This window comes from Topomyia yanbarensis, chromosome 3 (genome assembly GCF_030247195.1).
Source record: "Topomyia yanbarensis strain Yona2022 chromosome 3, ASM3024719v1, whole genome shotgun sequence".
Taxonomy (NCBI): Eukaryota; Metazoa; Arthropoda; class Insecta; order Diptera; family Culicidae; genus Topomyia; species Topomyia yanbarensis.
Window position 1 is genome coordinate 340,259,295 of NC_080672.1, and position 25,904 is coordinate 340,285,198.

The following is a 25,904-nucleotide window of genomic DNA, read 5'->3' on the forward strand; positions in this document are numbered from 1 at the left end:
TTTCAGTGTACGGTTCACATGCTAGAAGAGAGCGAGTTCTCCTATATCACTAGAGTTCCCAGCAATGTCGACATGGAAGGTGTTGTTTAATTGATATGAGCGGCATATTTTGTTTGGTCTACCTGAAAGCATTGGACCTATGCTACTTGGGCCGAGGATAAAAACTTCCAGGCGTAACCGGTTCATGATCACGCGAACACGGGCGTTTGTAGGTTCATTTCAGACACCGCGTTTGTGAATTTATAAATGCTAAAACGTTAACTTAGTCCTTGGGGTGTTATCTTGTTTGCAAGATCTCGAGCATAGTTGTGCGTGGATTATCGCGAAGAATTCGAGCGTTTGCATGTTAACGATTTTGTCGTGTGTGCTTCGCTTGTACACATTATTTTCTATAACCATGTGCCCATTCGCATGTTCTTGAATGATCGCGCGGACCATGAATCTGATACTTAATTTTTAGTGAATGGGTCACATACCCGAAGAGAGTGAGTTCTCCCATTTCGCTAGAGTTCCCAGTCACGTCGCCAAGGAACGTGTTGGTCCAACTGAATGCATGAGTCTAGGCTGCTAGAATTGAGGATAGAGACTTCCGGACGTGAGCGATTCATGATCGCGCGAGTGGTGGTTTAATGCTTTAGAACGCGTTTGTGAATTTACAAGTACTAAAACGTTCACTTAATTACCAGGACGTTTTAATATTGGTGAGATCACGAGTGTAAGTATGTGTGGATGATTATAATTGCATGTTCGCGTTTGTAGCGGTTTGTGCTATCGCGAAGGCCACGAGCGTTTGTACGTTTTGAATGAAACGGAATGTGAATGTATATGAGATAATATGCAATTGAATATGGCCATGAAAGTTAGTATTAATCTAATTTAAGATATAGTAATAAAAAGAAAAATAACGTACCGAATAAAGGGAAAAAAGGAAAGAAATTAAGTAGAAGCGTATAAATTGATCGATATAGTTTTTGGTACACATAAGTAGTGGAAAAGCAAACTAATCGAAGTACATACAAAACAGACCAATAACAAAGAGGAACAGAGCACATATAACTGCGAACCGTGCCCACGACCACTGCCATTAAGCTGTTGAACAATGTTTGCAAACACAGCCCACTGAAAAAGTCAATCCACGGCAACCCGCTAGTCGGCCACGCCAGCGCGCACAGGATAATGGTTGAGGGGGGCTATTTAGGGCTGACGCAGAGTATTAAAAAACACAAAACATAAAAAGACCCATAAGCTCTCTCGGTCTCCTCGATGCGCCACTAACGAGGCATAATGCAATAACCATCTTAAAGCATTTGTCTGTCAGAAGTTCTTTAGCATTGATGTAAGCAATATGTTTGCAATATCGTCAAACCCTTTCAACCTAGGGGAGAAAACTTTCTGGAGCATTCTGAGGCTTAATCTACGAAATTAAGAAGTTATGTTTGAAATAGTTTGGAAGGAGTCATTTACAAACAACGCTCTGTAACTTCGAGTGTACTATAAATACAAATTTTTGGTCTTCAGTAAAGTTGTTCACAAAACAAGTTTTTTTAATATTCCTGAAGAATTCATCTTGCTTTTCCTAGTCTAGTCAAGCCTAGTCTACACATCATCTTGCTTTTTGTAACAAAAACCTCACTCTAAGGGGGATTAAACAAAATAACTATATCAACAAAATGAAGGTCTTGGATCGACATAAAACATCCTAGAAGACGTCATTGCTGTACGCTTTACCGTTTTCGCCTAATAATTTTTTGTTCGTTTTTGGCGGAAAAAACACGTCCCCTGAAAATACCCATATTGTGCGGTTTTCTGATAAATCGTCATGGTCGTTACCATTTTCGGTTCATTATCTTTCATTTTAAAATGGCAGCGCTCGTCAACTTCTGATCTCTGAGCATATTTGACAATCGCCATTTTGAATTGGTTTCCGCCATTTTGGTTTTTACTATGGCGACGAACATCAATTGTGGTTCTGTAAACATCTTTCCGGAAACAGCACTGCACTTCAATTTACTGCTTCTTCTTTCAACCGAAGCACAGTGTTTAGAAAACATCGTGTTCGTTTTTCTAAAGCCAAAGCGAATCCGCTTATCAATACGAGTTGAAACTCGTGCACCCGTATGGCCCGTGCTGATGGGTTCGGTTGTTTTTTGCGAAACCGACACTCGGTTGAAGTTTTCGTTTCGTTTACCGTGTGAACGAAATCCAAGTATCACAATATGTGCACTGATTATTTACTCGTCTTGAGATTTAGAGAACTGTACCGGTGCATATTCGCTTTCTTACCCACCTCTGACGCGACCAATTCATGAACGTGTGGGACCGTGCGTTTGTATAACCGCACTCGACAAACGCGTTCAAAAATTTGTAAGAGCAAAATTGTTGACGTAGTCGCCGGGGCGTCTATATGATAGTGAGATCGTGATCGCATGTATGCGTAAACGATCGCGTTTGCATTCGTGTGTGTATCATCGCAATAGATTTGGGCGTTTGTACGTCGCGTATAATAATACATTTCTATAACCGTGTATTCTAATGAAGGGGATAGCGCGGCCTTCTTGATAGACCACGGCGTACATATCAAAGTTACCTTCTGTTTGAGGTTATATGAGAACAATACGACTATAGACTATAAACTATGACTGGCAAATGGTTTTGGCAAATATTATTTTATTTTGTCTATTGCCTAGCGAAATAAAAAAATATTTGCGAAAACCGTGACCAAATACTATCTCTTTCTGCTGAAAACAAAGTGGTCGTTCTTCCTTCCTTCTAGTTGATACTATGTGTACATTGAGATTTACGATTAAACTTGTAGTTGACAATTGGTTTCTTAAGTTTATTCAAACACATAATTGAAATATTCCTTGATGATTTTCGCAATTTGGTCAAACTATTTAGCCCACGGGAAAAAGTTCGTTTCAGCTTCTTTCGACATTCGTAATTTGGGACATGTTTAATTATAAGTATATAATATTGTTAAACAAAATATTAATTTCATTTTTGCCTTCAGCCAAAACCTTAACGTCACCATTTGTCTCTATTGTTCTTCTGCCTTTTCGATTTTCTGTCGTTTCAACTTTTTTTCTTTCGGTCGTGTATCATAGATTCATTCCAAACACATGAAACGTATTAAAATATAAAAGTAAAGATTTCCGTTAAAATTAAAAAACTGCGTTTAATATTCTCAAACCAACTACCATTACCAACGCATTAAAACAGTCTACTCAAAGCAAAAACTAATTTCGCCAGAATCGATTGCAACTCAAATCCCATACCGTTTAAATTTACGTTTCGATTTTATTGCTTTCAACAAATTCCATCATAAATCATTTCGGATATGCAAATGCTTTTGATTCGGATGCATATTTCAGAATCCTCCATTATGAGATGGGCGTATAAAAAAAATATCTCCTGGGGGTAGTCAAATATGCAAAGTTTCCAGATCCAATTGGCCACTTTAGCAGCACCGGGTACAAACAAAACTACGAACGGAACCGCTTTTTCATACCGTTGAAGTGAAAATTCAATATCCTGCAATTTGGTAAGCATCAACGAAATATAGTTAACTACTTTTCAAGAGCAGTCAGACAGAAAAACGGCCCCTGGCGAGTTCATAATCGAAGCGCTACTTTGTGAACTGAGTTGATGTAGTTGCAAACGGTTTTGCACTATCGGACCGAGACCGAGCAACTGATAACGGTTATAATCATCATCATCATCGACATCATTGTCGTAGAACAGGAATCTTACATAAATTGTCGATTCCCACTAGAAAGGAGTTTCAAACAGTTTTAATTCTTATTTTGTTCATTGTCGATGTTGACACAAGTGTCATTTGAGATCCATATAGAAACTTGTTGTTCTATTCTGGTATTAACAACCCCAAAACACCATAAACCCCTACATGACTATGTACTTACGTTCTCATGCTTGAAGAAGCAAAGCATCTTCAGCTCGCGGAAAACACGTTTCGATGACACTAGCGACTGGAACACGTTTGGCAGTTTCTTCAGTGCGACCCGCCGTCCGTCACGGGGGTCTGTGACAGCCCTGTTGGAAGAGAGAAAAGAGAAAAAAACATAATTTGTGAATAATTCTCGACAATTTTATTTATATCAATTGGGCGAGGTTATAACCCAGTCCCGGATGTGTCTGCTTCTCTCTGAGAAAAGCGAAAAAATTTGATTGGAAAACGTGATGCAAGGCGTCACACTTTCCAGTTTGACTACAATTAATAATCAGCGAGCAGATTCAAAATAAAGGGAATAATAAACGGGCGAAACGTGCGGGAACTATCCAAGAGTATTGAGAGAAAGATTCTTTCACGCGATTAGTAGAATCAAAAAGCATTCATTCTGTCATCGTATCAGAAAAACAGAGAGAATGGGCAGTTTCTGAAGGGAAACGTGGCTGCACAGCCAGACTTGATTCGAATGTCTTCCAATCCAACGGTAATTGGCGGCATTTGTTGTAGACGTGCAACGTGAGTGACCAATGAAGCGCGGCTCTCGTTCTGTCACTTGGTTCGGGGTGTTGATAGCTTTTTAATTCGAAATTTTTTTTAATACTGCAAAGCGACTGCAGGTCCTGTCCTGCTGCTGCTGACAGCAAGTACAAGTGCGCTGAAGCATGTACTTGAATCACGATTTTCTCGACAGTTTTGGAAGGCGTTAGCTTTTATCCACACGAAGAAGCAGATAAAGCGATTCAATTTCCAATCGAGATGGATGTACAGCAACGTGAGAGTGTCACGAGAGTTGTACGACAAATCGGTAAAATGAGAAGTGGGATCGGTTGTAGATGTGTTGAAATGCAAGGATCAGGGGTACTGAAAATAAAAGGGCATCGGGTTGAACGTCAAAAATGGAAACGAGAAGCTATTGAATTGTCATCGAGACTGGAATAGTGGAAATGTATATGTTAACTGAGTGCGAAGTGGATTCCTTATTAAAGAATGACTTGCCGGTGTTCTGTTGTAAAGTTCGCAGACAAAGCACAAAGGGCTAGCTAAAACTGGTAAACGATCTGATGTGACCCTTGCCGAGTCCAATGTTTTCAAAATTTTCTGATCTGTGAGAAATAAATTAACTTTTTAAAATAGCGGTACTCCCGAATCTTGTCCGAACGGGCCTTGTTGCAATGTTTATATGGTTGGTACAATCTGAAATTTGAAGCTGTAAAATCTTCGATTCCAAACACTAGATCTAGATGTTTCAAGTTATTTTAATACAGCAGCAGTTTGTAAAAATATAAATCTAACGGACTTACACCATTGCGTTGATTGAAAAATTTGCGTGGAATTGCGCACTAACACATAGCTTCAACCTGTATAAGTAGAGCAATGTAGATAGAAGTTAGTCACGTTTTAAATTTTGGTCGCGAAATGGTTAAAAATCGAAATTTTCGCGATGCTTTTTGTCGTAAGAGGGCCTTAGAACGTAGCTTCCCGTCATTATACGTTTATGCAATTGGGCACAAAAATTTGCATGTTTTGAAATAGTAAAGAGAATCGGTCATTCAACTTTTCTTCTCAACAGTTGCGCTTACATGAATGTAAAGCTGGGGGTTTTCAAGGTCGCAAATTAATAATCCGATCCCAGAACTTCAAAATGGAGGATTTAAAATGAAGGGCAAGAATTCAAAATGGTGAATTCGAAATAACAGACTACAATGCTTGAGCTTGAGCTTGTGCGACCACCCCTGGTTGTTACTCCGTTATCTGGACTAGCTGAAGTTGTACAGAGAATAAGTAGATAATTATGCTTGGGAGTAGCGAAACATCTTTCAATGTGCAACTCCTGGTAATCCTAAAGTATTGATCAATACCGGCGCCGGCCAGGCCCGAACGTAGATCGCGGAAGGAAAGGGAAGGAATGGTTAGTCCGATACTTGCTTTTGCTAGAGGCCGTATATACTACTGAGCACTCCACAAGTATCACAGGAGGAGGATATTTTTGTTAGTAAGAGTATAGAAGTTGGATAACTTCTTCTTTACCGATGCAAGAGAGGTGACTTCACTATCTGGACTAGATATCGATCCACTAAACTCATAGACCGGGGACCAACGGCTTTACTTCCCTTACGAAGGAAGACGTGACCACATTTTTTCACCTCAGAAAAATCTCAACAACCTCGGCTGGAATTGAACCCAGGCTAACTGGAATGAGTGGCGGTCACGCTTACCACTCAACCACCGGCGCCACTTTTTCGAAATAACAGACTACAATGAGAAAAAAAACTCAAAATCGCCAAAAATGTAGATCTGGAGGTTTTCGGGAACGCTAATTACTAATGAAAAAATGAAAAATACGGTTGTTTACGCCAGTCTTAGCATTGTTGAATCATTTAAACATGAACCCACTGTAGTTCAAAACAGTTTATTACTAGCCTAAAATTCGAGTAGCTGTACGTTACGGAACAGCTTGAAGCAATCAGTTGCGTTTCACGCATACATAGACAAGGTTCTAAAATATTCTCATTTCCTGTGTGAACAGTTGTGTTCATCTAATAGTGGTAGCAACCTATATATAGTTCAAACAATTAACAGTTAAGACAGTCATAATTCAAAGTTGATATTAAGAGCTAGTATCAAGAATTATCCACAGTCAGTCAGTACTAAACAGTTATCATCAAACGAAACCCTCTTTACAGTACTGCACTGTACAATAAATTACAGTTGAATTATATCGGATACGCTCTTGTTTTATACTGGATAGTTTGTGCTTATGATAAGTATGAAATAAACCCACTGAAATTAGTTAATGTGACCGCGAGTTCTTACTACACCGCGAATCGAACAATTTCCCTCGTCATAATTATCCGACAGCTTTACAGACGCTTGAATGTGCGCGAACAACGGTAATGAGATCTATGTCTATTATCATCCTACGCATTTGAAGCCGTTGGTTTGAGCAATGTCCGCTATCTTTGATTAACAGAATGGTTCAAATGATAGAGCGATAATTGGGGCACTCGACTCGAATTTTCGTGCTTTTTTATCCTTTTCAGACCAATTGTTTTTTATAATATTGGTTTTTTAAAAACGAAAAAAAAATTGTTGATGCCTTTTTGTAATTAAGTAAGTAATTAATGAAGTAGCCCTATTTCAATTCCCGCTTTCCCTAATGGGACCAAAATAGGCTCTTTACCCTTTAAATAAAAATAAAACAAAAAAGCATGACCCACTTCTACCTCACCCCCATCGATTTATTTCTTAAAATGAATTGAAAAAAATTGTTTTGTGACGAGTTTTGACAATTTTGTACTTCGTTTAGTTTCAACAAATTATTGAAATAAAGTTGAAGAAGATTGCTATTTCCAACCACCAAAGACCGAGCTCATGTGAAGCCAACGGCAAAAATGGTTACTTTTGTATTGTGTGCCTTGTCTGAAAAACAAAGAAACCCGTTATTATAATTCTTGCCGTAGTAATCTATCGAGATGAGTGAGTCGCAGAACCAAGAAGTGGCGCTCCGACCAAATACGGTGATTATTGATGACTTACGCAAGACCGAGCTTTCATGATGTGGAATATTTTCTAGGTTAAAATGGAGGTTAGAGTTACGGAAGTCACTTTTATCAAGCTCCACCATGTCAGGCGTTTCATTTTGAATAAATTAAAACACAAAGTTGCTATAATCAAGATACTCATTAGGGCAGGACAAAATGATCGTTTATTCAGTACCACACTTTTTTGGTTCAATTTGGGGTCCCAATTTAGGAAAGGTTCTTATTCAAAAATTTGATTTTTTCCTTGCTTTTTGAAAGGTATAGGAGTCTATTATATTCGTTTTTTAATCCGCGTTGCGTTTCTACACGCCAATGTTCGAAGCGGTGTGGGGCCTTCTCGGTTAGAGACACACGTCTCAGGTAGAAACCTTTTAATGGCATTATGTACGTTCCCAGAATGCTTCGCATTACACTGTACATGTGAACCGGTCTCGAGAACGTATTTTATGGCTTGGTCATTAGAGGGCTCCACTGGAATCGCAGACTAATCCTGACTTGTCAAACAATCACAGAAAATGGTGAAAAACGAAAAAGTTTGGTCAAAATTGTTAGCCACAGTTTAGTCCGCCATATTGGTATCGCCATCTTGAGTTTTTTTATTTCGATACATATTAACTCGAATTTGTGTTCATGAATTACAAAACCTATTTTTTACTGGATTTTGTGCGAAATACCACTTATTGTTATTGAAGGTCCTATTATTGGATTTTCTATTTTGGATTTTGAAACACTGACTTAAGATTCATAATCAGCTATGTCCAGCTTCCATGTAATTGTCAGAAAATAATAATATTCTACCACGAATAATTCATCGAAAGTGTTCACAAAATTTTGAACGAGTTTATCTAAAAACAATAAACATGATTTTTCAAAACTACGTTCAATCTCATTTGAGACCGGTTCAATTTAAAGACATCATCTTTTGGCCTCTCGAAATAAAACCTTTTTCATTGGGTTTTTGACCCATAACATCTACAAATTCTTTGTATTCACTATTATAGTGAAGAATAAAGTTGAAAAAGGGCTAAGGGACCATCCATAAATGACGTAGCATTTTTTGAGTGATTTTAAACTCCCCCTCCCCCATCGTAGCATTTCGTCACAAACCTCTAAATACCCCCTAGTAATTACGTAGCTTGACGGTAACCCTGCCCCCCCTTGTCCCCGTAGATTAAAAAAAAAAATTCTATTCCCCTTTAAAAAGCTACGTAGCATGACATAACCCCCTACCACCCTGTCGTCACACATCATCACAATATACAAAACTCCCCCCTCCCCTATATAATGCTACGTCATTTATGGATGATCCCTAAAAAATCGATCTCGAAGTTTGAGATTGCATCACTACGTCAAATTGTAAGTTTTTTACCTGTGCTTAGGCCAATCCTCCAATAAATTTAGTTTACTTTAGAGTTTTATTATTAATTTTGTGTTTCAGATCAATCTTGAGGCAGTAGTCTGTAAGCAGTTTTGGTATTCCACACGCACCTAACCTTAGACAGAACTTCACCACGGGCTAAAACTGTTTTCTTCTATGTTTTTTCATTAGCCCACAAAAATAATCCAAATTTTGCTTACTTGTTGGTCATTTGAATGAGAATCTCCTCTTGAGATACTCATATATATGGACGATGAGAAAATCAATGTTCGGCTACAAGATCGGACACTGCTTAGCTGTAGAAATGGAATCTATTCCGACGGGTACAAGTAGGAACTACCGCACAGAGGAGTAACTAGAACAAATTCTTGGCCAAAAACCAAAATATTTTTTTTCGACTTTTTTGTTTCGTTATATTTTTTTTACATATCTAAGAACCTACTGTATAACGTGGCAAAATTAGGAGTATATCAAAAATTGTTAAAGAATTTTTGCATGTATGCCCAATGGTGATATTTTAAGGGATATTTTAATCGTTTTTGTTATATATTCAGCAAAATCGCTTTCTAGTGATGATGACTGTATTAAATAAGATAATATTATTACAAACGTAGTACAACACAACCGTTTGTTTAACTTCAGCTTAAAACTAACTAAAAAAAGTAAACTTGCTGTGTATTGCACCAACTTTAAAAAATACCTTGTTTGAACATTTTATTCCAAATTTGAATTATAAAAAAGTTACATTATACGGCTAGATCCGGCAAAGTTGCTGAAGCAGTATTACAATACAAGATTTCAGCTATACAAAAAATATTCGAACTCTTCCGATCTTGTCCCATCCACCAATCCCAAGCGATTTGAAAATATTGAAATTTCGACTAATTTGAGGTACACCGAAATGCTGTAGGGCCAAATATTATGTTTGCCAACATGTATCTCTATGAAAATATGCACAGGCGTCCCTTTTCTTCTCCCTTTCCCACTGATCAAATGTTTATGCAACTGGAAAAATAAATGTATTCACAAAGATCACCTAGAAATTACTAGTATTTGAAAGGATATAGAAAATTGGCCTCTGCACTGGTAAGTGGGTAGATGCCAAATTGTTCCAAAAACTAGTAATTGTCTATTTTTAGTTCATATTAAGGCATAATAACAACAATTGCAGCAGCAAATAATTTTGGCCAGGATTCGACCCCAATTACTCCTCTGTGTACCGCCCGGTGTTTGGAATAGTGTTTTGTGGTGAGTGCCAGTTCGTCGAAAAAAGCGGTCCATTACGGTTTACCCTGCTCAGAAACCACAGAACACAGGCAAATGCCAATTTTGTGGCAGCTGCTCAGGTAATATTGACAACGGTAAAAGCTGCGTCAAGTACCTCAGAATCAACAGCCAGTACACCAGGCATCACATTCGAGCATACTACGCAAACAATATTTCAATTTGCAGACAGCGTTACAGCCGAGAAGACAGTTTTTTGTTTTCGCGCCCATTTTAACGCAGTATCGTTTTTATTGACATTTCCTTTCATTTTCATGCGAGGAACTGGTTCTGTACTAATACACTCTTAATCCCCAAAATTGTGATGAATACTACAATAAACCAGAAAAACGTGCATAAGAAGATTTCGTGTAAAAGTAGACAGAGCAAAAAGTGATAAAACATCGTATTACTGAGATTTATATGAAGGCTAATATGAAGAGACGTATACAGTAGCAACAGAACTAACGGTCATGAGTTCGGTTTTTTCTTTCAATCGGAAGCCAATGGCTGCTAAATCACATATTAGTTACTAAACCAAGGAATTGATAAATAATCTTGGATTACAATTTTCGCTCTTAGGTTACGTTCACACGATTCACTTAATGTTACAACCAGCAGCAACATTTTAGTCGCCTTCTCTGGTTTCCAATTAAAGTCCATGTAAGTTTGAAAATGACGTGACAATACAGTGAACAGACATGAATAAGCAATCACGAAGAGCGACTAAAATGTTGTGACTGGTCGAATTTGTAAATCAATAAGTTGGAATATACGTTTCGATTTCATGTCTTCAGTATGTGACAGTCTCTCGTTCTGTTTTTTCTCGTTATGTAATAAAGTGAGAAAGAGATGATCGGAAATGAGAGAGAAAAAGTGGAAAAAAGAATAATCCAATCGAAATCGATTTTCTATACACTCAACACGAGTGGTTTCTGAATCGAATGCGAATCGAATTCAACTTTGATTGAAACTGTTTCCCAAAGTGTGGTAAAACAATCCTGTAATCAAACATTATAACTTTTTTCAAGAAGTTATACATCACTAACAATCTTGATGATAATTATAAAAAAGAATCAAAAGGTAATTATTAAAAAAAAAGCAAACCAATTACTGAGCAGATTCGTGGCAACAAATTTGTTTGACGAATTGACGAATTTACTTAGAAAGTGTAACTGCAAGCATCATAGCAAATCCAGTTGCCAGACGGAACTAGGCTGTAGGTCAAAAATGCTGGCGCTGACAAAAGTTTTGCAAAAATTCCACAGGAATCGGATTAATTACAGTAATTAAAAACACGAGAAATTTGAAATAAAGCGTCTTCAGCAAAGGACAACAAAAGGCGATGTGTTCTCTTCCATGTGCCGGACGGAAGTGAAGCTGAAATTATTGAGCTCACTCATATTTATAGTTTCCAGTTATTTGTGTGGTGCCATTATTAACTTTTACGTAAACTAGGCATTTAACAAATTTCACCCAATTAGTAGATATCAGTAATCAGTGCCAAGTGATTTTCTTTCGATCAATTAATCATTTCTGGGCGGTTTCCTTTAGTAAATTATATTCTGAGTAGTTTTCATTAGTAGATATATATTTTGCATTGTCCAAAAATTCATGACTTGCCAAATAAAACCTTATGTCAAATGCTCAAATATAATAATTGTGTAATCTAGATAATCTTATCAAGTCCCAACGGGTTTGCAAGATTGTTGAAAATCAATATAGCTAAAGATCTTATTCTAGCTTTGTCAACAAATCAGTGGTTTTGTGAAAACACTACATTTTGACAATGAAAATTACTGGTCTGCCTTTTACCATCAGGATCTACAAATTATTCTGAATTAGAAAAATCTGTCTTCGACATTTTTAAATCGTAAGTCCAATGTGATAAATAAATGCAGTGAAGACCCGTTTTTATCAGCTCCCTGGTGAATTTTAGGCTGATATATGTCCCTATTTTAACAATGTCCCCGTTTTACATTTACAAAATCGGGACATATATTTTGCTTTTTCAAGTCTTTTTAAGAAATATGCTCAAGAAAGGATTTACTCGAATTCAACTTGGTTCGTCGGCTAGAGCACATCAAACTATCAACTATCAATTTTCATATAAAGCTGACAAAATCGGTTCAAAAATCTGATAAAATCGGGGATAGACAAAATCGGGGCTGATAAAATCTGGCCTTCATTGTAGTTGTTCTCACTTATCTGCCATTATTGATGAAGATAATTTTTAATGTAGTATAATTTAAATTGAAAATATCATGAAGTGGACATAACGCAACTTCGGCTGATGCCGCCACAGGACTAATAATAGTGGCAAAACGCCTGATAAATAGGAAAAATAGGCGTTGAACCGTTTCTCCGCATCTATACAAATTGCCTGCCTGATCAGAACATTTACAAGCAAATTTCGTCATTCTCTGCAACGGCTTACTTGAATTCCACGCTAATATATTCCTATTCATGGATCAACCCTGATACAGGTTTTGTCCTCAATCACGGTGAAATGCTAGTTGAAAAGCAAATGCGAGTAAAGTTTCGTGAAACGGGTTTTTTAGGATAATATATTTATACTCATTTCAATTCAGAGTTTTCCAAATCTTTAAAAGTGTAGCTATTCTAGCATTTTCTACCACCATCAAATAATCTCTCTAGAAATTTAGTTTTAGAGCACCCTTAAATACTTTAAGGTTGGACAGAGAATGCGAAAAAATCGGAAACGAAAAAAGCAGTTTTTTCCACACCGTGTGTTAGATCTTCATAAAAATCAATCAGCTTATGTAGAACGTTGATACAGTACTGCTGATTGATTTTTATAAAGATTTAACACACGGTGTGAAAAAACTGCTTTTTTCGATTCCTATTTTTGCGCATACTCTGTCCAACCTTAAACATTTTAATATTCATTTTTGTAGCTAGAGAAAATTGTAACTTTTAAATTAATAATGAAAATTAAATTCAAAATCAATAGCCTTCTATAGCCTTTCTTGTGACAGATAACATATTTTTAGGATTTTTAGTGCCTATTGCTTTGGAAACACTTTCACTAAGAAATTTCCAAAATTAAATTCAGTTTCCAATGACTATCTCAAGTCATCAGAATTAATACATTTATGGAATAATTTCTAAGCTCCTCCCGAAACAAAATCCTGACTACGGGTCTGGTTAACACAATGTATATGATAGGCAGAAATCATTATGCATTTCGAAAGATGATATCGAAGACTAGTATTTTGCATATTTACCTAATTTGATGCGATGCGAATGTGATGTGAAATTGAATTAATGCAAGCAGGAATCAGGGATCAGTACCCACTGGGAACTTATGAACTTTTTTTTAACATTTTACAGCACGAAATCCTAGACGAAACGACATTAGGTCTTCAACCTCCAAATGCTTATAAAAAGTGAATCTGCGTCCAAATATTATAATGATATGCATGGTTTGACTTAGGCGTGACTGGTACTAGAAATATTTCGGGTGAACCACTTCTGTCTATATCACTCTATACTACCTAATTTCTTATAAAATTAAGGTGGACTAACTGTATAAGGTTGAATTTCCAAGTTTTTTTTACCACCTTCTTGTACCAGCATTGGTAGTTTGTGCAGTCGATTTGGATCTACGGTACAAGCACTAGCGGTCTTATTCTACATTACAACCGATTTCTTTTTCGAACGAATGTGATTTGCATTTTCACTATCGACAGCAATATCAAACAGGATTCGATCTAACCACATTCATTCGAAAAATCAATCCGTCGTAATGCAGTATAAGGCTGTAAATGTTCATTGCATATCAGCGGATTTGAGCCGTAAGCTGATTAACAATTTACACCTGATTATGAGCTTGAAGCTTGTTCGCTATAACATTTCCCCTTCCGTTATTGTCGCCTGAACTACTCCGTACGCTATAGACTCAGACTGATGACATTTATGTCATCTTCACATCATAACTCCTCGGTAGTTGCATCTCGGGGCATCTTCATCTACAGGCGAAATCCGTTACGGTTTCCGGTGGTCCAGTAGGTGGTGGTGGTGGTGGAAATTTAATTCAATTTCGCTCCTCGCCGGTAGAACGCACTAATTGCCCCTGCTCTCCCTTGAGACTAGTTATGCCGCCGGGAAGGTGTACAATTTTATGTAGCAATGCGATGACGGAACATAATGTTGTTAATTTTATTTACAGCTTCTGCATAGCACTTCAGGAGCAAGTAAGATCTACTCACCGGAGGCTAAGCGGTGCATGAATTATTATTTTACGACTTTGCCGCGTAGTGCCGCGACGGTCAGTGCATGGGTTGGATGCGGCACAAAAAGATCCTTCTGCATTGGTGGTGTTTTTTTGATTGGCGGATCTCAAGTGTTGGAAAAGTCATAACACCACCGCGTCTAGCACATGTTGGAACTCATGCTTCTCACTTCTAGGTGTTCAGCAGTGGATCCGCAGGGTTTCACACTAGTCACCGCCGTAACTATCTATGCCATCTAGAATGTGCAATCATCCTGAAAGTTGAGTTATTTATGGATCACGCGTCCCTCGTTTGGGCAACTAGATTTTCATCACTATTGAACGTGAATGCCACGTACTTTTCATAGGGTACGGTCCAGCCTTGAATAGACGACCGTCACATCTGATGGACTCAATTGTCAGCAGTTTTTATTCGTCCTGGATGGCCACATTTATTTACACTATCAGTTATCAGTCAGTTGCGAAACCACACTCGGTGTAAATTGTTGCGGTAACTGTCGACCAGACATTTTTTCTGGACATATGCGGGAACTGGAAGCATCTGCGACTGACCAACTCGCAAACGTTTGATTGATGTGAAAAATTTGTTCGATGGTTACCCACCCATGCACTGGCCCTCGCTTTTTAAAATAGATGTGAAATTCAATGAAACGCATGACATGTTTGACGACCTGAATGGGACTAGTGGAAATTGAAGAATGAGTAATATGAGGAAGCATACATTTTCTCGTCACTGTCAATTTGGTTTGAGCTGGTGAATGAATATTCGTATGAAATGGAAGTTTGTTTTCGGGGAATATTAAATAATCCGTATTTAAATATTTTATAATTCAGTGCCCCATTCTGGTATATCTGGTACATAAGAAAAAGAGCTGAGTTCATAATGAGTAATACTGTGATTTGTATTTCCAATACACAGTAGTTAAGAATTTAGCAATATAGTGGACTAAGGAAAGTTTTTGCACACTGCAAGGCTTTTTTTCGCTTAAATATTTAGTAGAAAGGGTGGTTCTAATCCTAGCAAGATATTCATCGATTAGAGTGGTTTTCACCTCGCCTCTTTTTCGGATCAGAAAAAATTCTTTTTTAAAAATCCAACTCTATGTGCGGGGTTGGGAATCGAATCCAACTGCGTACGCTATTTCCGCCTCATTTCTAGCAACATCTAAAATTGAGTCGGTTCTGACTAGAGCTTGAGCCTTCAATGAAGTTGTAGAACAATACATTTTAAACAATTTTGCTGAAGACATGCAAACTCTAACGGTCTTACTTTTCAATACAACTACAAAATTATTTTCAATTCAAATTTATGAGAACTGGTAGGTACTTAACATTAAATACTGGTTCTGTCATATGACATATCACACTTTTAGCATAATTACCAAAAAGAACTAGCAATGACGAACAATAGTCTCTATTTGTAAAGTGTTTTTTAATGAAAGAAGCAATAGAGTTTCGATATTTTGAGACAAATTGACCTCCTTCAACTTATCTGCAAGAATGTGTGAAGCCTTTTCAACGAAAAATCAAAACTGTAAAAGTTGCATAAATTAAAAACATTTTTAACACCCTGATTTTTTAGTAAATTTCTTGTACAATAAAAAGTACGCGACATAAAGCTCCAGTCATGAGTTTGATCGTATATGAATAAACAGATCATTACGTCATCTATTTAGCAGTGAGAAAATACTTTTCTCATATTGGTAATATTCAAATGATTCACAAACTCCTATTCCATGCCTCCCCCTGCGTCTATTGATACCATTTAATCTGTAGGCCGGCGTCGATTGGGTACTTTCCGAGTAAATACTCATGGGCTCATAGACCATAGAACCCATTAAAAAGACCATAAATATGGCCCGTCCCAATTTTCACAACCACCAAAACACCACAAAATGGTTTGAATAACCCATAAATACCGGACCAAGATGATGGTTTTCTCACGGGTTGACCCCATTTACAACACTATCAAAACACCATGCAGTTGAGAAGAAATTGGACCATGACCATGGGGGTATTATGAGCTTTTCGTTTGCTCGGGAGTGCCTTCTGCAGTAGTGCGGAAACGAGAAAGCGTGAGCGAGCATAGCTGCTTTAACCGTAGACAGAACTAAGTCACAGGTATCAGTTAGGGTAAACAGATCTAATACGCCCCCCTTAAGCAAAAATAGCTATATTTCACCATTCGACACTATGATCTTCTCACTAACTACTCTAATTTATTGTTATATTAGTTTGAAATTAGTACTCGTTTCATTTTTTTTATTAAAAACACTCTGATACAATTACTATTAAACATTTTTCAAAGATGCCTAAATTCTAGTTTTTTTCTTTCACCCAGGGCAAAATGCCCCCGGTGAAAGTGTAATATGCCCAACAACAAGAGGACGGTATGCCTCACAGCAATCGGTGAGTATGCCCCACAACAATGGGTGGGGCGTTTTGGTCGGTGATGAGCTGTTGTCAATACATGAATAATTCTACAGACACATAGTTTTAAGCCAAGCTAAAAACTAAGATAATAGGGTGAAGTGCCTATTTTCACCATACTAAGGAGGGCGCCTCACTGATTCATTAATTACTCGGCCTACAAACAATGGAATGCGTACAAATTGGCATCAATAGCTTTGCTTTGTTGTTAAGTACCAAGATAATAACATACATTCGCTGGAAACAGTGAAATTCTCGTGTTTGAGCGCAACGAAAACACGAATCGAGTGCCCCTATTGTTGCGCTACCATTTGACTCAATGCGTTAAACAAAGATGGCAGACACTGCTCTAACCAACGGCTTCAAATGGACGAAAGCTTGGCTTCCCTGGGTTCGACCGACTTCGAAGTCGTAGTATTGCAGAAACTTTGCTTGACGGGACAGAACGTGTGGAAAAGCGGGCATCAAGCGAGTTTTTCTACCAGAGCGGTGTCCTAACAAAAGAGCTGGGACCTTTTTAGTACTGGACAAGATGCGACAACGTGTGACCAAGTGGTAGGCTATTAGCGAAAGCATGTGTGCAGTGAGGATCAAAGGCCGTTTCTTCAACTCCAGCATCATCAACGTACATTGCCCTTCTGAAGCGAGACCCGAGGACAGGAAAGATGCATTTTACGCGTAGCTGGAGCGTGTCTATGATCGGGAGGCAATTAATAAAGTGGAGATTGAACCGGACAGTTGAAACACCGTTACACATGATGACGGCTAACGATGCGTGAGTTTCGCAAAGGTATCAACACCTGGAAATTATCCAATCAAAAAACTGAAAACCAAATCGATCACGTTCTAATCGATGAAAACTAAATACGAAAACGGGAAATAAATATAAAGGATGCGCTGGAAAGGACATTGTGATTTTCTTTAGAAACACAAGCTGGAAAACTAATCGTCAAGTAACAGGAATTTCACAATCATTTCAGGATTTTTTGAAACGATGACCTTTAAATTTTTTCTTTATTTTATTCACCGACTTTTTTGTTATTGAATGTTCTATTCACTTCATGCACTTTTTCAGAATTGTTTATTTTATTAATTTTTAATACTGTATTCATTTCATTCAATTCTTTTATACATATCATTCATTCAGTAGGTAATTATTTTTATTTTATTAGATTTCGTCATTTAATGAGATTCATTCATTTTACTATTTAGATTTATTTTAATCAGTACATTAATTTCATTTTATTTGTTAGTTTTCTTTAGTTTTCTCATTTTATTAATTTAATTTTTTCATTTATGTCTATAGTTACACATATTTTGTTTAAACTGCTCGTTTAGATAATTTTATTAGCTTTATTCGATTTGTGCAAAATAATAATTTAACGACTTTCATTGTTTTAGTTAATTTAATTACTTTTTTTCTTTTAATGAATTTCAATAATTTTATTTACATTGTTTATTTCAATTGTTTTACACATGTCTGATCAACTAATTTTATGAATTTATTTTCTTTGATTACTGTAATATTTACCGAACGTCAGGTATGAATTGGGTGTAACCCATTAGGCATACGGACGTTGGGCATAATGCATTATTTGTAATTTATTTAACATTGGCGATACCCTGGTGGTTGAACCATTTGTCAGTTCAAGGAAATTACGATTAGTGATGAATACATAGATGGAAACTAGTGATTACAAATAATTAGATATTTAGGTAAATTTAACGCCTTCTACAGGCTGTTTTGAACGCGACAACAGTGGGTTGTTGCATCAAGGCCAGAGGTTATCCATTCCAGGTATAATGGACGTAAGACATACAGACATTGGGTATAATGGATGTTTGATACATAATACGTTAGACCCAAAGTACGTTAGGCACACAGTGTCATTTTGATGTATGACTTAAAAAGCAAATTTTTCGACGACGATGACGTCGTGTTGTAACAGCGGGAAGTTTTCTCTCTTTTGTTCTGATTTTTGATCGCTGGAAAAGGCCAAACTCGACCAACATTTTATTCTGCTGTATATACTTGAAGACATTTTTTGTTTCGAGAGTTGTCCTACTGGACCTGTAGAGCTAGGTTCTCGGAAGGGCTCCCCGTCAGAATCACATACTACAATTTGCAGACGAGACAGGCAATGGCGCCCACTAAAACACTGCATTAATCCAAGTGATATTCATTGTACGGTTAAGGTATGTGCGATCGTAGGGACTCGCGATCGCGTGTATCATCGCGAAGAGCTCGAACATTTGTACGTTAACGTGTTCGATCGCGTGTGAGTTTGTATGTGGCGTATGCTAACGTGTATGTAACTTCGCATGTATAAATTCTAGTTTATAACCGTGTGGCTTTTGCATATTCGTGTGTGTTCTTGGATAATCGCGCGTGGACCGTGAATCTAATACTTTATTTTTGGTGTACGGCTCAGATGCTAGAAGAAAGTGAGATCCTCCATATCACTAGAGTTCCCGGTGATGTCGCCATGGAACGTGTTGTCTAGTGGATATGTAGCTTTATTTTTTGATTGGTCCTACTGAATGTATAGACGTAAGTTATTAGGACAGAGGATAATGGTTTCCGGACGTGACCGATTCATGAGTGCGCGAAAACGGACGTTTGTAGGTTCGCGTTTGAGACAGCGTTTGAAACTTCGTAAGTGCCAAAACGTTACGCGATCGCGAACGTAGGTGTGCGTTGTTAATCGCAAAGGGCTTAAGCATTCGTATGTTAACGTGTCTATCACGTATGCTCACGTTCATGTGACTTCACGTGTACAAAACTGGATTTTGTAACCGTGTGGCCATTACTATATACGAGTGCGTCCTTGGATAGTCACGTGGACCTTCATTCTGATAGTTAGTTTTCGGTGTACAATTCACATTCTGACAGGGAGTAAGTTACCCCATATCCCTAGAGTTCTCGGTCATGTCGCCATGTAACGTGGTGTCCAGTGGATATGAGAGCTTTCTTTTTTTAATTGGTCAATTGAAGGCATGGACCTAGTCTGCTGATATCAACGATAGAAACATCCATGATTGCCACACGTTCAAACTTGCGTAACTTTTTTCATACTTGACCGAAATTAATCAAATGTTGACCAGTTTCTTTTATGAGCGTATTGTACTGCCCTTAAAAGCATAAATGAAAATGAGATATCTGTTGGATTGTATTGGATCCGAACATCTCATCGAAATGTTAGCTGAACGTGAATAAATAATTTGATATTTCGCAAAGTTTCGTCCAGAGGGCCAAAAAACCAAAATGCGTGCCTAAAAACTCTACACGACGCTACTAACGAAATACTGGAGCTGCGTAATTGATGCTGCGACCTACATCAAATCGGCATTCAAGCAATTGTCGGGACAGGAATATTACAAATTTGCCGTGGATGATCATTTCAAACGGAAGAAGCTGTTGAAATTTCGCTTCGATGTACTTAATTTGGCAAGCCATATGCACTTGTGGCAAATGTACTGAACCATTTGTGACTAAAGGCACTATGAACCGCGAGATTTACAAAACTGAATGTATCTAAAAAATTTAGTATTAATTTTATTCATTGTGTTGATCTTATTAATTGAATTAATCTTATTCATTTCATGAATTGTATGGATTGGTATGAATTAATTTTAATATTTTCCTTCATTCCAATAATTTGCGTCACTTAATTCAATTTAATTTCATTTCTTTTATTCGTTCAAGTTTCATTCATTGAATATAATTCATTTCAATCATTGTTTTTAATTTGTTTGTTTATTTTTTAGATTTTTTATTCGTTGCCTATTATTTATTCTATTTACTATTTCTATTTATTTATTTATTTTTGTTGTTTGATATTTGATTACTTTTATATATTTTTCGTTATATTCGCGTTATTTTTGCTATTCATTTTATAAATTTTGTAAAATTAATTTTATTCGAGGTTTCATTCGCGCCTTATTCCTGAAATTTTATTCACTACATCTCTAGTTAGATGCGCACTTCCCATAAATAATGCAAACTAATAAATGAGCAACCAGTGATATGTATAAGAAATGTTTCATCTCACTGCAGGTGGATTGAACCGGGGTTTTATTGTCAGTGAAGAAAAAAAACTTATACTGAATTAGGAAATCTTTCCAACCAAATAATAGTACATACAGCAGACATTTTAATTAATAACCATAATTGTTGCTTTGTATGGCCATGAAATCTGATCCATGAAGAAGGTATCTAGACTATTCGGCGCTTAGTTTGTTTGCGTTGCGTCGTATTGTGCGATAACTTCGGCGTATTACACACTGACTACATCATGTTTTAGTGCTGATTATCTGATAAGAGTTGCTTAGGAAATGGTAAATAAGAGTTCATACCAACCCGACCTATGTTAAAAACTCAGCAGCATGATAGCCGTTCCCATCTCTAGCGTTCACAGCGAAGAATAAAGTATAAGGTAGATGGGACCTACTTTACGAAAAGACGACAACTTCTCAGATTATTCCATATGTGTCTCGGAGTTGGAGTTTTAGAAAGGTATAAAGTCTAAGATTCGCTCCAAGCAAGCAATACGACTCGCTACTCGAAAAAGAAAAGATCTTGTTTAGGTTTTCAGATTTTTTTAACTCTAGGCAGCCAGCTACCGAGAGTATCCTATGTCATCTAAACAAAGGCAATTTGAACTCCAAACAGCTTGCTGGACATAAAAGTAATGCCTAGAAAAGCTAATCTTATTTGCATAATTGACAGGAACACAATTTATTGCACCAGTGTTTAGACAGATTGGGATATTTCAACTCTACGATATATTTATTCGGTTGGAAGCTAACAAATGATATACTTCATAATGGAGTGTTCTTCTTCTTCTTCTAGTTATTTCCGCTGCGAGGTCAAACACCGACGCCAGAGAGGTGACTCCCACTATCTGGACTAGATATCGACCCATCAACACATGGATTGCCCTTCCTAAGTGACCACAGATTTTTATCACCTCAGAAAAATCGCAACGACCTCGGCTGGGATTGAACTCAGACCAGCTGGGGTGAGTGGTGGTCACGCTTACCACTCAACCACCGGCGCTGTCCTAACGGATTGTTCAAAGAATACGCATATACGAACGACAATAACGACCATCAAAGGGAAATGCAAGGTATTGATAAACTAATCCAAGGGCTTGCTAGCAATACCGGAACTTGAAAAAGGCAGAGGACCGACTTATTACAGTTCTCTAGTTTCAATGAACTTGTAATTTGAAATACGAATTATGAGCGGTTTCGGGCTTTCGATTCTCTGATAAAACGACAAAAAAGAAGCTTTTGATATCATTGGACCTTAGGATCGATGCTTTTTGAAGTCACAATTTTGGCTTGCCTTTTTGAGAGTTAGACATATACTAATCTTTATTAGTACTGTAGTAATGTAATAGTTTTAAAACACTATCATGGTCTATCAATTCGATGCAAAAACGCCAGGATTCAACAGTTGTTGCAAATACTCATCACATTCAAATATAACGCATTCTTCATGACAAAGTCAAAATATTAACACACGAAACAGTAATTATTTCAAACCGCTTCACTTTTACGATGTTCCGGTTCCATTCCGACTTTCCAACCATGTTCGCGCACTGGTTGATAATCGGCACCGGTGTCGTTTGGAATTTTAATATCAATAAATCAAAATTTACGCACAACATCAACGCGACCATCACCGCTGATGATGACAGCCAATAACTGTTACATGGAAGATTAACAGACACATTCACACACACACACACACACATCTGTACGTACTCCCACTAACCCAAGCATATAAACCACGGCTATACCGTTCAATTCGGCGGATTTTCATATCCTACTGCACTGCTGTGAACGCTTCGGATCGCGTATCGAAGTACGGGAATTAACGACCAACTGCCGGTGCTGGAGGATGAAAATTTACAACCTCTCTGCAGTGGGTGCACGACAGTCCGAATGTGGGTGGGACTGTCTGGTTTGGGCGAATACTCACGTATTTGCATTTTGGTGTTTCCTATTTTCTGAGGTCTAGCTAGCCAGTCCAGGCCTGGCCAGGGTTGCTATAATTGCTTCCCCTACTAGCGCGACGTAGCGATGGCGATTCGTCTGTTGAACTGTGCGTCGATTTCGGAGTGATGAAAACCGGTTGCAAGGTTTATTAGTAGAAAAACGATTATTTCACTGTGTGGTACAAACAAGGGCGAAATCATTACCAATTATTCTGCATTTACATTGACGATGTGGTGTGCACGCTTAGGAATAGCCATATATTTTGGAACTATTGGTTAAGCGGATACTTGGCATGAAGTTGCTGGTGAAGATTTTATTTCTTTATTGTGATAGTTTGGAATATATTTTGCAGGGGTAAGCTAAACAAGTGTTCTATTTTGTTTGCTCAACGAAACAAAGCCCTCCCAGGTACATGCGGATAAAATACGCATTGTTGTGTCTGAGGAAGTTGAAGTGTGTTATATCGTGTAATATATTTCAACTTGAGTCTCAACTGAGGAAAAAATATAAAGTTGATCTATCTCAGTATTTTCAGTTTTCAGTCGCAGTCACGAGTAGAGACAAAGTAGTGTTCTTGCCTACTGCCAATTTACTAAGGGTTATATCATTCCAGGTGGCCTTTCGAAGTCAAACCTTTTAGTTTCTATAATTCACACACGACACAAACGTAATAGACACATTGACACGCTTGATGTTTAATTCGAAACAAGATATGTGGGCAATTAAATCACCAAGCAGAGGAAAACGCTCAACGAACAGCTGTTAATGGAAGCTGCCTCCGTATACCACCCGCGCAACGACTAAATCAAAGCGAGTTTCTCACGGATAATAAAACGGAAAATAAACCGTTCAAAGTACCTTTCCGCGTGCAAGAACAATCCCTGCTCGCTCATTTTGTCTGTACGCACTCGCTTGTCTATAACGATATGCAAATGCAGCTGGCAATAAGCCCGACAGTACACTAATTGAATAGTTCAACATCAATCAAAATCCACGGCATTCGATGTGTACAGCTCCGTGCGGACATACATCGAACGAATTCACATGTTCAGGGAAAACCGACGAAGACAGCTTTCTTCAGCCACTGGCACTGCCGCTGAGTGACTGCAAATAGGCAGCTCTCACAAAAGTGTGCAATGTGAGGATAGAGGATCCTACCTACTACACAAACGGCTTATTGGTGAAGTTGACGCGAGAGCTTCTAGCTAAATTAAACCACTGTGTAGCCGATTGGTTCCTCGATGCGTCGCTGTTTCATCTCTTCGCTGCTGAGCTGGCAGGCTGAACCGGTGAATGCTAATTATCGCGCCAACCATGCATGATTAACGACGCGATGGTTTGAAGTCATTGTGCTATAGAGGATTAGCATATATGTGATGAATCGTGGCTGCTGAAGAAAATTAGTGCCGCAGTGTTTTAACACCTCTCTGGTATTATATTTTGTTTCACATCGGATCAATTCACATAAAATGATTAAGCGCTGATTTGTTTTGATTTCAAAATTATAGTTCTGTAATCAGCACCTTAGATACTGTAAGAGAATGAGTTAATTTCAAATTCAAACGACCGGTGCGGCTAAATTTGTTTTCGTCGTCGGCGATGGAAAAAACTTTTAGCCTAAACCCGGTAAATAAAATAGAAGGTCAATCGATGACCGTAAAAAGTCACTGTCTGAGTATTTTGTCTAGACGATGGAATTGTCATCACATTTAAATGGATTTTTTCCCACATTTGGTTAGTTCCATTTTCCTTTCTCATTTTTTCGCAATATAAACTGTTGATAGTTTATGCGCTAAGTTTAAAAGGGCGACCAAAAATAACAATCGCAAGGATATAACATGTTTCATGAAACCTATATTAAATACAGGGTATTTAGTTGAAGGTTATTGATTTTTTTCTGTAAATAATTTGTATACTTCTTGAGTTAGTATTTTAAGACGAATAACTAACTCAAAAAGTATTCTTTGTGTTGTCCATTTGAAAGCTGAGTAAATTTCCTACTAAACGAAGCCCTCACATGAAGTTACTGGAAATAAGTCACTTTTTAGTACTATGATATATTTTCCTTTAGTGCAAAAAATAGATAAAAACTATTTTTTCTCCATTAAGGAGAAAAATGTTTTACAGGATTTTTTTATTTCGACTTAGAGATTACTACAGATCGTAAAACTAGAAGTGGCAGGGTCATTAGAACAGGCTTAATACAATAGGGGCTTAGCTTTTGTCTGCTGCCGATGGGGGTCGAGCTTAGGCGGCATAACTACGAATCACTCCACTTTACCGTGAGAACTGAGTAAAGAGGGACAAGTCTGCCTTTGTCAGGAGACATGCTGGTGGACTTGAGTGATTCGTATTTATGCCGCCTAAGCTCGACCCCCATCGGCAGAAGACAAAAGTTAAGCCCGTAAGGTATTAAGCCCGTTCTAATGACCCTGCCACTTCTAGTTTTCCGATCTGTATACTTCACATCCTTGCTCTCAGTTGAGCAGTACGGCTCCAAATTTTTTCCACCCAGTAATCTCTAGCTAGTTGAATGTCGTTAAAATGTTAAAAAGTTTACAAGTATCTTTGTGCGTGAAGAGCACAAAGCATATAACTAAATTATGGAATTTGCGTTTCGAGAATCCGACACTAAGTGACAGGACTAAGCTAGCGCCGGATTGACGATAGCTCCTAAAAAAACGAAAACACTATTTCAAAAGCTTTTATTCAAAACGTCATGTCTAGAAATGAGAGACTCCTTGTTTACTTTCTCTTTCACCATAGTACTTTTCACTAATTATACAGTACAGATCGAAAGATGGCGGTTTTGACTAGCATATTAGGCAAAGTGTTGAGGGGTAAATGTTAAAGGTCCGAGTTATTAACAGAAGAGAAATTAAACAAGCAGAATCTCTCATTGTTGGATGTCTTTTTGAAAAAAGCTTCGAGATTTATGTTTCTGAGTAAAGTCCTTCGAGATGATGAGTAGTAGTTGGCTTAGAAGAAACAAACAGTGTACGGTTCAGATTATAGGTACTCTAAATCATCCGACTGTTTTTATGTTTACGAAAACTGGGGCGC

General features: G+C 37.7%; 1 protein-coding gene across 3 annotated transcripts in view; it reads right to left on the reverse strand.

Annotated features, from left to right (window-relative positions):
- Positions 1–25,904, reverse strand: part of LOC131692042 (serine/threonine-protein kinase NLK) — a 307,702-nt gene that overhangs the window by 72,595 nt on the left and 209,203 nt on the right. For all 3 annotated transcript variants that reach the window (XR_009305902.1, XR_009305903.1, XM_058978878.1), the window contains one exon: positions 3,921–4,050. Coding sequence is in view for 1 of the 3 variants with exons in the window: in XM_058978878.1 (XP_058834861.1) it covers positions 3,921–4,050 (130 nt within the window). In the remaining 2 variants the exon portion in view is untranslated. The remainder of the gene's footprint in view (positions 1–3,920; positions 4,051–25,904) is intronic.